Below are 15,758 nucleotides of genomic sequence, written 5' to 3' on the forward strand. Positions count from 1 at the left end.
GGGTGACTTGGGTTGTCTCTGCTCTGGGTTCTCAGGGGCGTAACAGCAAACGCGCTGCAACGCCGCAGCGACCGTCGGCTGCGAACGCGACCCTCCCCCGGGCGGAACTAGCCGAGCTCGCGGCGCGCTTGGGCGCTGGGCTGCAGAGGTTCTGAAGGGGTCGCTGTTCCGCAATGACCTCCATAAAGGCTCCGCCCCGGGCGGGGAGCTCTCTTCCTCGGACGGGTTCTCGGCCTGGGTCGGCCGGATAGCCGGTCCGTCAGCCTTCGGCTTGCCAACCGCGGCCTGCGCGGACGTTCGCGCGGCGCTGCCATCGAAACTGGCCTAGGTCTCGACAGCCTCCGCCTGGGCGCGCGGCCGTCTCCTGGGCGCCCGTTCTCGCCCCTCGCCCCACCCTTTGGCCCCGCCTTCGCGGAAACGACAGCTGCGGCGGCGGGCCTGGCGCCGCCTCCATACACCCACCGCGTCTACCCCCGCCACTCCGGCCGGGCGCCGCCGCCTCCCCGCTAGGTCCGTCGGCGGCTCCGCTCGGCTGCCGCCCAAGATGAACATCATGGACTTCAACGTGAAAAAGCTGGCGGCCGACGCGGGCACCTTCCTCAGTCGTGCCGTGCAGGTACCGCGGTGGGGAAAGGGCGGTGGCGCGGCGGGAACCCAGGAAGGGCAGCCGGGCGCCCGGCCCGAGGCGGCGGCGCCGCCCTCCCTCAGCTGCCCGCGAACCCCCGGCCTCCTCCGGCCCCAGAGCCGGCTTGTGGGCGCGGCCTGGTGCCTCTCCGAGCTCGGCGGCCGTTGTCTTTCTCGCTCCTGCCCAACCGCCGCTGCCCCGGAAGCGGGGTGAGGATGGGGCCGGTGTTCCTCCTGCCCCTGGGAGACACCTTGAGGTCGGCCTTGGGTGGAGGCGCAGCACCGTCCGCCTTCCTGACCCACGACGCCAGGGCTCGTGTGACCTCCTCCCGCTGAGGTGGAGGCCTTGCGAACCCCGCGGGGTGGCCGACAGATGGGCCATTCTTGCACCACCCCCACCCTTCCCTTCGGTCCCTCTCACCCTCCCTGTTGAGTCCAAGAAGGAAGTGTCCTTTTCCTGCCCCTCAACCCAAAGAGCTGCCAACAGTTTCCCTCCTGCCCCCCCCACCTTCCCTGAAAGGACGGTCCTGGGCTTGGCAGTCTGCGGGAGAAATGGAGATCGCCGGTTGGCGTCCAGACTGTGCCAAGGCCACGGAAAACCTGGAGTTTGGGGATTCTCACCCATTCTCAAAATGAGAAGCATCGGCAGCATGGCAAGGAGAGAGGGAGACGGGGGAGAATCGTGTTAGGCCTATAGTCACAGCGTTAACGTTTCGGATACATTGGAAGGGGAAATTTATGTTGCGGTATCTTGCAGTCTAGGAAATGTCATTAGTAGGGGAGAGTTTTCTGCAGTCGTCACCTACATGATGCCAACTCACTTAAATCCTGGAGCAGATGTAAATTTCAACACATGGATTATAAACAATCTGGTGTTGAAGTTAAATGACACACTGTAGCAGCAACATTCTCTTTTTTAAAAACAAAAATAGTTTTCTAATCTACATACTGTATCGACCCTGAAATGTAAATCAGTTGTATTGCTCTATTGCTTTCCTTTTCTTCTCTACCCCAATTTTATTGGCATAGTTGATCTCAAATTGCACAATTCTTGGCAAAAGAATGGTACAACCAGCGCAAGGTAATGGCTAACTGTATTGTGAAAAAACAATCTCAAACAAAACATTTTGCTAGGCATTTGAGCTATTATCTCCAGTCCTCTCTGTAAGTTTGCCAGATAGATGTTATTAACTCCCTTTTATATATAAGTAAGGAGCCTCAGAGAGGTAAATAATGTGCTTAACTTGCACGACTAATAAATAGCCAAATGCTTACTAGAAGCTGTTTCTCTCTTCTTGGGCAAGCGTTGCCAAGTTTAGTGTATATATATATATATATATTAACAGAATGTTACAGCCTAGAGAGACCTAAAGATCTTCTAGTACAATCTGAGCATTTCAACAGCATTTAAGCAACTAACACTTAATGGATGAGAAGTCTTGACTTCAAGTTCCAAAATCTGCATGGTGAATAATAAGCTAGCTGCCTTAACGTTTTCTCCGCCTCCTCCAATGAAATAAGAAGTATATTGTAAAGACATTGAACTTTATAGTTAAAATAATTTCTTGATGTAAATTAGCCCCCTTGTCATAGTTCAAAGACAAAGGGCAGGAAGAATGAGTGATTGAGGGTGTGAAAATAATTTTGGTTTGTGAGATATAATATTGACTGCAGGAGAGCCAGAGTTTGGGATTCTTTGTTTTTGGTGCTGATTTCCTTTTATTCTAGGTGTGAATACAGATTTGACACTAATGCCACTCTTTTAAATACAGTTAGGTATGTTTTCAGGTATAATTCATACTGCTTAAATAGGGCATATATACTAGAATTTGATTTAAATTGTCCGGCTTGATTTTAAAAATAAATCTGGCACAGCTCCCAAACGATACACTTTCTGGATGAATTTTAATAACTCATTGTTTCAAATACTGTAGAAAATTTTTTTTAAATATTATCCTAATCTGTTAGCTGTCAAATAATTTTCAGTCTTAAATATTTAAGTGCCTACTCTGTGTCTTCTTGTCACTGCTATTTTGGATACTGTTGATAACAGCAGTGAATTAACCAAATATCTGCTCTTTCAGGGTTTACAATTTAGCAGGAGAGGACAGACTCGTAAATACATTAGGTGGTAATGGAGAAAAAGGCCACAGGGGATAGATTAATGTCAGGGGTAGAAGATGTTAACATGTTGTATAGATCGAATTTGAAGACATGTCAAGGAAGTAAAAGCATTCAGGCAGAGAGAACAAATGCAAAGACTCCGAGGTCACAGGAGCACTAGGGAGACCAGTTAGGGAGCTGTGGCCATCAATAGGCAAAATATGATGTGAACTTCGAGTGACAGCAGGTGAGGTTCAGAATCTATCCAGTATTGCCTGTCAGATTCTGGGGTAAGGGAGAATGATGAGTCAAGGATGACTCTGAGGTTTTGGCATGAGCCATTTACTAACAAGGGTAAAATTTCAGGAGGAATGAGCTTCTCTAGTGTGTCTTCTTATATTAAATCTGTTATCTGTTAGAGGCGTATTCTGAAATATTAATGTATGAATTATAATATGGAAGAATTGCTTTAAATTATTTCGGTTTTTGGCCAAAGAATGGTAGAACTAGAGCAAGGTAATAGCTAACTGTATTGTGAAAAAACTTTGCCAAACAAAACATTTTGCTAGGCATTTGAGCTATTCTGTCCAGTCCTTTCTGTAAGTATGTGAGTTAGATGTTATTAACCCCCTTTATATATGGTAATAGCTAAGTGATTATGTAAATTTGACTTCTAAAAAGTAATTGAAATAGATTTTTATCATTTCTTCCGTGTGAAAACTCCATGAAGTGAAGGGGTGTGGTTGAAACAACACTGGCAGAATGTTAATAGTTGTTGAAGCTGGATTGTGGGTCCATGAGGTTTCATTCTACCATTATAATCATATATTTGACATTTTCCGCAATACTTTTAAAAATAATATACATAAGAAAAAAAGATGGTTCCAAAGTGTAATGTGAAATTTGGAATGTTGTGTGGTAATTTTCAACAAAACACTGCTTTGTCATCTCAGTATTTAGTCAATCACTGAATTCCAACTCCAAATTGAGTTGACATAAGTATAGTGCCAAAATGCCAACTTTCATGCTGAAAATAACATAGAGCTATGCCAGTTACTCACGACAAATTTCTATTGAAATCAAATCATACCTTACAGAACAGGTCATTTTTTGGTTGCCCAATGGCCATACACTTTTTCATTTTACTTAAAACATTTTAAGTTAAAAATGAAACATGTTCCCTGTTTTTAAAAAAGTAAAATCAAAATGTAAAAGCATATAAATTTGTCTCATCTTTCCACTCTCTTCTAAAATTTGTTTATATTCCATGGTACTTTAAGAAGAATATTAAGGTAAAATGTATAAATGAATAGGAATATTCATTCCTTATTTAACAGTCCATTTGGGTGCTTTTGTTGTTCTTACTCCCTCAAAACAGTAGAATACAAAACTTAATTTATCCTCAATAAATTGTTACCTTATTAGTTAAGTGTCCTAACATCCCTTTATTAGTTCTTAGAATCTATCATTTAGGTTTAAACTACTTAGTTGAGCATAAAATACTCCCTTCCAGCCTCTTTTCTGATTCCAGCCAATCATATAAAGACAGCATTCTTATCAAATTACTTTTTTATTTCTAAAGTATCTTGTACTTTTCTAACTCTATAGACTTTTGTTCGTACAGTTAAACTCATCTTGGATGCCCTCTGCCACCTCTCTGTTGTCTTTCCTTCTCTCAAGATACAACTTAAAGTCCACCTCAGACCACAGGAGCTTAATGTGAAATCCTGTGTCATTTTTCAATTCTATATGATTATGTGGCGTTTTCTTCTGATGAACTGTTATGTAAAGTCCCATGGAGTGCTTAAATTCTATTACTTTATGGCTTTCACATCTTTAATAAGATTGTATGTCCTAAGGAATCAACTCTTTATTTCATATTACCTCTCACAACATCCAACAGGGTTCTTTTTAATTTTTTTATATCATTTTAGCCATATAAGTAGTATCCATATACAAAGTTTACTCTTTGAATCATTTAGCATGTTAAATAATTTTGCCGTTTTCATTAGTATTTTTCTAAAATTTTATCTCCTGACCTTGAAGCTGATTAATGCCTCTCTAAAATAATAAACTGTTTAATTCAACGTACATTTATTAAGTACCTCCCAGGTACTTGGCAATGAAGGAGACAAAGATAAATGAGATCCAATTGCTGCCTTCAAAGATTTCATAGTTGGGTCCCAACTTGTTATAATGAAGTCTTTTATTCTTTGTAGTAAATAACAATTTTGTGCATTATTGTTCTCACATTTTATTTGAAAACTGGGCACATCTGTAGCTCAGTAGTGAAGCAAAACTTTGCCTCACTATCTTAAGAATAAGAGCATATACCTTCTTTAAAAATATTTTCAAACTAAATTAAGGGATTCATTTTAATTTTCTAACATTTCCTTTGAACTATTGAAATTACACTGTGAACTTCATGAATGCTGGCTTTTTTCTGAAGGGGAAAAAAGTCTTAAATTTTAGTTGCAAGTATGGTCTTGATATCCCATTTAATTTAGCAAGTGTAATGATACATCTAAGTTGGAGGTGTGAAGGATGACTATGATGCTGTCCTCAACTAGCTTCTGGAGGAAGTTCCAACTTGGCTAAACACTCTCTCAAGCCCTTCTGAAATCCCTTTGAATTTAAACTGCAATAACTTTACCATTTTTCTCAAATTCTAATAAATATAACACTCAAAGCCCATACATTCTGTTATTATGTAAAAACTGCATATTTAGTGTTACCCAAAACTTGTGTTCACATCCTTTGGTGCTGTTTGTGTTGATTGTTAACTACTAGAAAGAAGGTGATCTGTCAACTTGATGTTAAAATAGTTACATAGGAGCTTAGAATAAGTAGTTCTCAGTCTTAGCTGCACCTAAAATTACATGAGGAATCTTTATAAGCTGCCTCTCATTCCAGATAAATTAGAATCTTTTGGGTTAAATTTGGCATCAGTGTTCTTGAAAGCTCCCCCAAGTAATTCTAAAGAGCAGCCTAAATTGAAAAACAGTTGAGAGGGATTTACTTTACAATGTACTAATACGTTATATTCAGAATTTGTATTATACGTTTTCTTCCAAGAAGATTACTTTTAAAATACTACTTTACCCAAAGAATTGTTGGTTAGAGTTTTTATTAAATAGATATCTTGGATCACACTGCCGTTTTACTTATAGTGCTTTTTTCTTTCTACTAAAGCAGGGTATGGAATCCAGGCTCCAGAAGCTACATGCCTATACCATAATAAAGGAAGGATTCTAGTGCCTGGCATAGTGTACCTGACTCAAGGACAGTCTTTTCCTTAAAACAGTATTTAGAGAGAAGATTAAACTTTCTACTCTCATGTCATTTTATTGTATTACTAATGGAATATTATGAAAGAATTGTACATCAAATTATCTTTTAGAGAATGTTAGGTTTGGATTTGTTACAATTAATTCACATTCTGATTTTCATGTGGGTTTTCACAAGTTTTTAATTATTAAATCATACTGCTATACAGTGATTAAAATATATGCTTAAAACCAACTGTAGTTTCTAACTATCATCTTCAAGAGACTACAAAGTCAATAGTAACTTTGGACTTAAAGATATTGAAAATTAAAAATGTAAGGGTAGAGCTTACAATTTTTGGTAATTAGGCAAGGTGTTTTTTTTTTTTTAAGAAACAATAAGCTTTTGTCCTTCTGAAAAGGGTAATGTTATTATAATTGTATGTTTGTGTTTAGATATTTTTAAGTTCATAAAATCCTTAAGAGCGAGAACCATGTTATGTGCTGATTATACATCTCCCATACAGTAGAAGAAATGTATTCTTCATAGATATTTTTGATAATAATTTAAACCTCCTTAAATGTGTTCTTCATAAATATTTTTGATAATAATTTAAACCTCCTTAATTTAGTTGATAAAACTCATCATTTTCTAGTTGGTTCTTTGAAATATTATTGGGAGGAAACTTGCACTTAAAAATGCTTTAGAGAAAAATGTATGTGTTAAATATTGTACTCTTTCATCTTAATATGTCATACCTTCTGATTAAAAGTGAAAAAAATCCTTAAGCTCCCACAATGGTAAGATCATGGGAAATACTGTCTCTTACAATTACACATTTAAGTAACAAAATTTATCTTTATAATTTGAACTTAATGTATAATAATAACATTAGCAATATTCTTATGTACCCTCCCTTTATTTGTTCATTCTACATAGGATTAAAGTTACCTTTAATTTGGTGATTATTAAATATCATGTAGGAAGCAGAGGTTTGCTGTATAATACAGCTAACCAGAGTGCTGGTTAGAACAAACAGAGGCCTGGAAACACAGAATATGTTGGATTATCATGATAGACTATATTAACTTTTTAAAATCAGCAAGTATTTACTAGAAGGGTAGTAAAATATAAGACTAACTCAAATAGATGTGAGATTAAATCCCAACACTGACACCTTGGGCAAATTGTTTAACCATTCTCAGCCTCAGCTTCATCACTAAAATTATAATTCTTACCTACATAACAAGATTTTTTGAGTATATGATTAAAATGCACAGTTTAATAGATGGCATTTTAGAACATAAACTAAGCCCTGATACTGTTAAGAATACAGAAGGATAAAAAGGTCTAATAAATGATCTTACTGAGAAAAGAGAAATTAAACAAATTAGAAGATAAAACAAGACCATATATAATGTACTGAAATGTGAAGCACAGATATCGGTAGAGTAAAAAAATAACAATATTCTCTCTCGGGAAATGCAAGTAAATATGAGATAGAATTTATTACTGGTATTTAAATAAATTGCTTATGAAGGCCTTCCTTCAGAACTGCTTTTTTCTAAACAGATTTTCTTTAATTACTCCTTATCTCACTTGTCATACTTAAGCGTTCCTTATGCTGCTTTTTTTGTTTTTTACCCTTCTGAACTAAAATAGTAAAGTATTCACTGTATTTGTAGAATCTTATTTAGTAAGTCAGTTTGCATATTTTATTTCTTGCTCAAACTTGTGCAAATCACTGACTTGTTGCAAATGCTCAATTTTGCTCTATTACACTTTCACACCCTTTGTCTTTTTTTCACTAAAAAAAGAGGATTACAAATCAGTGACTTGTTGCAGATGCCCAATTGTTCTATTACACTTTCACACCCTTTGTCTTCTTTTCACTAAACAATAAAGATGCCTGTAAGGTGGTGCCACAAAGAATCACAAAGAAGATAATTAATTAAGCAAACAGGCCTTTTGACCTGAAGATTAAAATACTTTGTCTTCCAAATAATTTATTTTCTAGTTGGTTCTTTGAAATATTATTGGGAGGAAACTTGTCCAGAAACTTAACTTCTTTCAGATAAATTTCAGTGACTATTTCTTTAATCACTATTTATAAATATTTTTTAGTAATTTATAGCCTGTACCCTTAATTCCTGTGTGTTTCTAAAACATCTCTTAGATGAATTTCAACATGATTTTATGTACTGAAAAAAAGTAGGCCTATAGGTTTATACTGTTCAGATAATTTTTTTTCATTTAACTTTCCTATAATGGAAACCATGTCTTTTAGTTCTTAGCAGAGTGCCTTGCACAAAGACTGACCTGGTAAATACTGATTTTTAAATTATGGATCTTTTGATTGTTATATTAATCTGTTCTTGGTTATTAAATATAAATTAAGGACTTCTACAAAAAAATTTTAATATACATGAAGGTGGTAGAAACGCAACTGGAAGATAAATTTCAGAGGACTCTCTAGTCTTCCTTAAATGTTTACATAGCTCCTTTTTTATTGTTTGGTCTCAGGTCAATTGTTACCTGCTCAGAGAAGCTATTTCTCTAACCACCTACATCTTAACGCTCCTTAAACCCCTGCTTCCACTTCAGGCCCAGGTTGCATATCCATCCCCATATGAAGCCTTCCCTGATTCTCTTGCTACCTTGTCTTCACTGCCGAATGAATTCTTCCATTGAATTCACTTGAATACACTTGAATTCTTTATTGCTCAATTATTCAGTCACTCACACAAGAAACAATAGGCCTACCCATATTGTTCTTCTCTCCACCATCTTTTTATCTTTGTATCATTATCAAATTATTTTTTTACTTGGTTTATTGTGTGTATTCCTCATTAAAATGTAAGCTTCCTAAGAGCAGAAACCCTGTCTGATTTTTTTGGCTACTGAAACCCATATGCTTAGAATAGTGCCTAGCATAAATGTAGATGCTTAATGATATTTTTTGAAGGAATGGATGTTTATTAATGTGTTGAGTGTAGAATATTTCTCTACTGGAAAATCATCCTTTATAGATGATATCACCTGGATGTATTCTCTTTCTTTCCCTCCTGTTACTGTTTTACTGGGGAGATAATTTATTTAACCATTAAGAGGAAAACTTTGAACATGTAAAAGTCTAATGTATACCTTTGCAGGAGTCTGTTGCTTAGATTCTTCAGGGATCTATGGAGAAGGGTGTTCTCTTAAAAATGAGATTGCAACTGACTTTGGGATCAAGGGTTTGATCTTTTTGTCCAGTGCCTCTCCTATACTCAATTACAGTACACTGCAAGTTTTACAGGCTTACACAATAGTTTTGGAACTGCTGTTCCCAGTTCCACCCATTGGGTCAGGGCTTGACTACTGGCCTGTCTCAAAAAGACTTAAGCTTTACAAAGCTATTAAAGCTGTTATTTCTAACTCCTGAAGAAGACTTCAGTGGGGGTTGTAAGCAGAAGTATAATAATAACATTCTAGGGGACTTTTCAGCTAAAAGTGTTAACTCATAATCAGTTGAAAGTATTAAACCAAAAATGGAGCAACTGAAGATATTTTAAGAAATGAGAGGGAAAAAAGCAAGGTGAACACTTCTGTTAGCCAGAAATGAGTCAACTAACAAGCATGAAATCAGTGCTAGTGTTATACTTGTATTGTGATGGGGGAAAGCCACATATTCTAGAGGAAAATTATACATGATAAACAGCCTGCGTCATCACTTCTAGTATTTAATTAAAGTCTTCAGAAGTCTCCATAAAATGTACGAGAAATCTTTTTACCTCTTTGTTACTGTATGGGCAATGCTGACTTTCCTCAGAAACCAGCACACTTAAAGTAATAAAAAAATGATATGTTGAGTATATTTAAGTATATGCTCTTTAAAAGATGCCACCATATTATGAATAGGGTATGTTCCAAAAGTTAGTTTATAAATCAGTTGTGCGAACATACCCTGAAGAAACAACTTAAATGCTAGTTTCCCAGAACATACCATAAAAGCCTATCTACTAGGTGTGATAAAATATCAAAAATATAAAACCATATTAATACAAACAGCCCTTTTTAAATTCAAAATAATAACTACCAGGCATTGAACAGAATGGTTTATATACATATTCTTAAATTTTTCAAAACATTATAGATACATATTATCTCTCTTATAACATAGAGGATACCTAAGAAGAAAACATTAAAAAGCTTGCCAGGTCATGCAGTGAGCAGCACAGGCAGGATTTGAATTCAAAGCCAACTGAATCAAAGCTCTTACATCCTTATCATTTTGCTATCCTACCTTTATTTGTAAGAGATATTTATAAAACTTATATACCTGGCAGTATGCTAGATTTTCTATAGAATTCACACCATACATTTTAGCAAAACTAAGGATACGTTTAACTATATATAAGGTCATCTTAAGTGCCATACAGAAGTATGGATAATTTACCAGAATGGCAAAAGTAGTAGTGTTCATATGAAGTGGTTTTCAATTACTGTATGTTCAAGATTGGATTTACGTTTTCTTTTTAATGATTGATACAGGTTCCTGAAATGTATTTGAGTATATTAATTTTTTTTTTATCAATAACAGTTCACAGAAGAAAAGCTTGGCCAGGCAGAGAAGACAGAATTGGATGCTCATTTAGAGAACCTCCTTAGCAAAGCTGAATGTACCAAAATATGGACAGAAAAAATAATGAAACAAACTGAAGTGTTACTACAGCCAAATCCGAGTAAGAGACATTTTACCTTTTATCTACTCTATTGACTAATTAAAAAGTATTGATAGTAGGTTTTTTTAATGCTAAAAAAAAGTTTTAATAGCTGTTAGAAAACAGCTTTTTGGTTTATGACTTTGAGGTCTATGATAACTTTCTTACGTGCTTTTATGGTGAAGAAGAGGGTGATACACTTCTTTGTGTACCACCTAACAAACTGACAATGTTTTTCAGGCCTTTATAGAATACTTTTGAAAACTCAATTTCAGGCAGTGACTTGAATTTTAAGAGTTTTGAAGGACTGTCAAAATAAATTGATCTCCCTTTTTCATCCAGAAGAGAATTGTCCCTAGGTAATTAAGGGAAAATTATATAGAAACTTATAATTACTAATTATTTGTTTTTGTTAAATTTTACATTTTTACATAAATTATTCCATTTTTTATTTTTAGACAACTCTGAGGTTTTCAGATCACCCAGCTCAATACTTGCAGATAAGGTATACAATAACTGTTTATTTGTTGAAACTCACTACTTGACATTTTGTACAGTGTAGCATAGCTAATTAAAAGAGGAACTTGAGCTAGAACCAGGTCTATTGACACCCAGTCTTTTCACTATGAGCTTTACATAGGATAAAGGCAACAATGCATGCTTTCCGCCCCGCTATCCCCTAGTGTTATTAGGACCCTGTTGTGAAAGGCATAAACTTACTTTTACATGCTAACTTAAAGTTCCAAGCCTTAAACTTTGTTGTTATTACATAAACCACAAGCACTATGTAAAATACTAGTAATTTTGTGCCATTTTAAATTGTGGTAACCTTTTAAAATAGGCCTTTTATGCTTTGAGTGAGGCCTGTTGTCTTTGGATATCATATGTTGCTTCTTATTTATGTAAGACTACTTAAATAATATACCTTGGCACCTTAAAAAAAAAAGACATTTTTCCTCTTGTTTTTTGCTCTGTCCAGAGTTCCTTATATATAATCTGTTCTACAACAATTTTTTTCTGAATGGCAGATAAGCTCATCGTATAAGACTGATAAGTAGGGGGATGGCAGCAGTATAAAGAAATGACAATGGCTCATAATAAAATTTTACATTAGTGTTTTAAGTCTGAAGAAGTAACAGAAGTCTTTTTTGTTTTTGTTTTTTGTTTGTGCTCTGATTATAAAGTTACAGAGATTTTAGTGGTAAGCCCCAACCTTCTTTTTCCTATAAGCCCTGTTATTTTTAGTGTATGATTTTCCAGAACCTAGGGTTTTTCAGAAATATATATTGCATTGTAATTGCCTGTTTATTTTGTTAAGATTTTATTATGATCTATTGATGCCCTATTGAAATGAAACATTTTTTTAAAAATATACCAAGTATTTTATTAACTGAATGAAATCAACATAGGATTCAGCATTAAACTTTGGGCCAAATAGGTAGACAGGCAGCAAAGCTAAGAATCACTCTCATAGTTAGAAAATGAAATTCTGAAATGTAGTTTAAAATCTTCTAAATAGTTGTGTTTCTAACTAACTCATTTTGGTTTTAACTAAAGGTTTTTTTAGTTCCTGCTTAAAAATTCTTCTGACGCTGCCCCAGAGTCTGCCATGAAAGCGGGTATTACTCCAACAGTCTATTTTATGTATTATGATTAATGCTTATGCAACTCCTGAAGTGTTTCTGTTACTGGTTCAGCTCAATTTTAAAACTTTCATGCACTGTGAAACTTCCATTTGTGGAGGAATTACGTGAGGTGCTTAGAAGGAACCTATTTAATCTATTTAATTTAGCTTCTTTTTGGATTATAATTTTTAATTTTTATTTAATTATTGTTTCTGGAAACTTCAGCTATTTTCTCATTCGTCTCAAATAGCTTGCTGTTAGGCAGCAATATAAATGTGAATTTCTTAAATACTGTGCTAACCAAGTGTATACTCATATATTACTGGCTTTTTTCCCTGTCCATTTATACTAACATTCTATTACTACTTGTAACCTTCTGTCTTTTATTTTAATTGTATTTTTAATGGTGAAATCTTTTACGTGAACATATGCTCAGAGATATCTACATATCTGTATACTTTAAGCAAACTTAAAGTTAAGCCAAGGTGTGATTTTGTTGACCTCTGTATGTAGACTATTTCAAGCCTGGTTTATTCTATTCTTTACACCTCCATGTCTATATTTAGACTCTAGGAAGGAGGCAATGTGCAAGCAAGCAAAAGCATGATAAAGGTGTTAGTAGTATGTGAGTGACTGGTTTTTCTCGGTACCTTAAATCCAGATTTCATAGCTGGAAATCCCTGATTTTGAAATTATGAACATATATTCAGAGTTAGAAAGGTTAGGCAGTGTATGAATGAGGCAAAAGCAACTTCACTAGATGTTCATTGAAGTGCCAAAATATTTTTTCAGATTTCTAAAGCGTAAGTTTCTTACTGCTACATAATACTCTAACATATAAATTAAAAATTATATAAAGATATGTACTTGAAAGTATGCTAATTTTATTAACATTTATTTTACAGTGTGATAAATCACTAGTAGAGGAACAAAACAGTCCTTTTAAGTATTTGCTCTTTTGAAATCATTGGTAATTTTAAACCTTTCTCCTAGATGCCAGGATAGAAGAATTTGTTTATGAGAAACTGGATAGAAAAGCTCCAAGTCGTATAAACAACCCAGAACTTTTGGGACAGTATATGATTGATGCAGGGACTGAGTTTGGCCCAGGAACAGCTTATGGTAAGCAAGAGACAAAAAGTTATGCTAAGAAATACCTTTACTTTTAGAACTTTACTACTTAGATACATCACTAATATTAAAAATATGTATGTATGTGTGTGATCAGAAGTCTATTTGCTTGCCCAAGAGGGCAAGTCCTGGGGAATGCTGCTTGAAAGACCAAAGGAAAGACCCAGAGACACCATCTGAGACATGAGGATTTACTATTACATACATACAGGGGGTCCAGGCACAGCCAGCTGGACTAGGTTGCATACCACTACCGTAGGAGGGGACAGGGGGAGGGGGAACTTCTTGTATGGTGTGAAGAGACAGAAACTACATACTATGCTAAGAGGGATAATTTTTATGCCACCAGCACCCCAAGGAACAAAACCTTGGTCAGAGGCGTCTGCCTCCTAGGAAGATGTTTCCATAGATAAAGGGGCCTTGATTTTGCCAACCTCAGGCTATCACTGTGCTGTGTACTTAGCATACTGCCTGAAGGAGGGGCCATGTGGACATGTGATTATTTTGGGACAATAGATTACAAGTGGGTAGTGTTTGTTGCCACAATGAGTTATTCAGAGAATTCACATATTTTTTTAGGTCTAAAAAGCTATGAATTCTTCACTTGTACTTCAGTTGAATCTTGCAATACCTGTGTTGTAGTACTTCTTGTGATATTTTTTTTAACTTTCTTGAGGGCTTATTTATTTCTATAATAAAGTGCCTGGTACATAGTAAATATTTGAACAAATCACGTGTGCTTTCATCACCCAATAATGTCAGTACCATAAAAAAGTTAACATTGTTTTCTCTGGATATTTGGATTATATTTCATTTCTATTTTCCTAATATACTTCAGATTTTCTGTAATCATCTTTTATAATTACTCCATCCTTGTTAGTTCCTGTACTGTATAACTCTGAAGGTCAAAATTATACATCATTATCCCTCAAATCTAATTTTCTAATTGTTCATGGCTAATTATTCTCTTTTTTAAGACTTTTCAAAAAAATTGGTCCCTATTTGGATATGAAGTGGTCAGTAAATTAAATGACTTTCTACATATAGTTCTGATTTATGAAATAGCCCATAAATTCTGGGAGTAAATGAACTTAGTTTTAGTAGTTATCTTTATGCTAGGAAATAAGCTAAGTACTGTATAATGATATATGCCATTAATCCATTGACTGGCTTTTAGATGTATGACTTGAATATTGTATATTGTGTTCTATTTTATTGTATATTGTGTTCTTCAAAATAGAATTCTTTAAGAAGTCTGAAAATGCTTAGAATTTCTATAGTTCTATTTATAAATTTTAACTATTGTAGAAAAATTCCTCACATTAAATAGATGTTTTTATTGCCTGCTGTGCCAGACACAGTTAGATTGGGGGTCATAAGGTACATGGGGTATATTGAGCCCTTTTCTTTCACTAAGCTGAAGGCCTAGTGATGCATGAACATTCAGAAGGCTTCTGAATTTTTTCCTTTTTTAATCTGTGTAATCTGTTTGGACCTCTAGTAATTCCATTGACTGTACCCTGATAATCAGAATTGGACGCTGTGAATCTATTGGTGACAACTAACAATTGACTATTCCAGGCACTGGGCTAAGCACTATGCAATATATGTATTATTTCAGCAAATCCACGTTTATATCTTATTTATAATGTAAATTCTTGTTATCTCCATTTTGAAGATAGAGGAAGGAAAACAAGTCTTTGAAAGGTTATTTATCTGTGATCCCATAGCTAGTAATTCAAATGTAAGTCTGTATCTGGAAATTGAGCTCAACTGCTATGGTATATTATTGCATTCCTTACCAATTAGATATAATCTCATCCTAGCATGAAGGAATTAGGATCCACATAGCTTATTGGAGCTAGAACTGAGAGTAGAACCTTTGTCTGTTTCCCTTTTACTCTGTTTTCTACTGCACTTGTCATATATAAGTAGTAAAGTGCATGTGTTACAAAACATGGAATTTTTTTAGGATACAAATATATGCTATTATAGATACCTGAGATAAACTGCATACTTTAGAACAGAAGACAAAATTTTGACTTGATCTACTTATTAAAATATTTTAAGCATTATACTTTAATAAATATAGCTACACTATTTAAACCGAAACTATAAATACTTTTGTATATCCATCTTCTTTTGTCCATTGGTAGAATTGGTACAGTTAACTGTGATAAGGAGTTCCTCTATATAATTTTCATTTAGTACTAATAATCTTAAATTTACTTTTAAAATACAACTATCTTAATTATAATCAACTGTTTAATTTTTACTCAAGTAAACTAACTTAGTTAAAGCAGAT

General features: G+C 35.5%; 1 protein-coding gene across 9 annotated transcripts in view; it reads left to right on the forward strand.

Annotated features, from left to right (window-relative positions):
- Window positions 1–238: 238 nt before the first annotated feature.
- SH3GLB1 (SH3 domain containing GRB2 like, endophilin B1) overlaps window positions 239–15,758 on the forward strand; it is a 32,273-nt gene continuing 16,753 nt past the window's right edge. For 5 of the 9 annotated variants that reach the window (XM_037012451.2, XM_073234239.1, XM_037012453.2 and 2 more), the window contains exons 1-3: window positions 303–616; window positions 10,577–10,718; window positions 13,316–13,444. In XM_037012451.2, the coding sequence (XP_036868346.1) occupies window positions 545–616; window positions 10,577–10,718; window positions 13,316–13,444 (343 nt within the window). In that variant the 5' untranslated portion in view covers window positions 303–544. Of the gene's footprint in view, window positions 617–10,576; window positions 10,719–13,315; window positions 13,445–15,758 lie in introns of all 9 variants that reach the window. The other 4 variants (XM_037012450.2, XM_073234238.1, XM_037012452.2 and 1 more) reach the window with 1 other exon arrangement.

Source organism: Manis javanica, chromosome 4 (assembly GCF_040802235.1).
Source record: "Manis javanica isolate MJ-LG chromosome 4, MJ_LKY, whole genome shotgun sequence".
In the NCBI taxonomy this organism is placed as follows: Eukaryota; Metazoa; Chordata; class Mammalia; order Pholidota; family Manidae; genus Manis; species Manis javanica.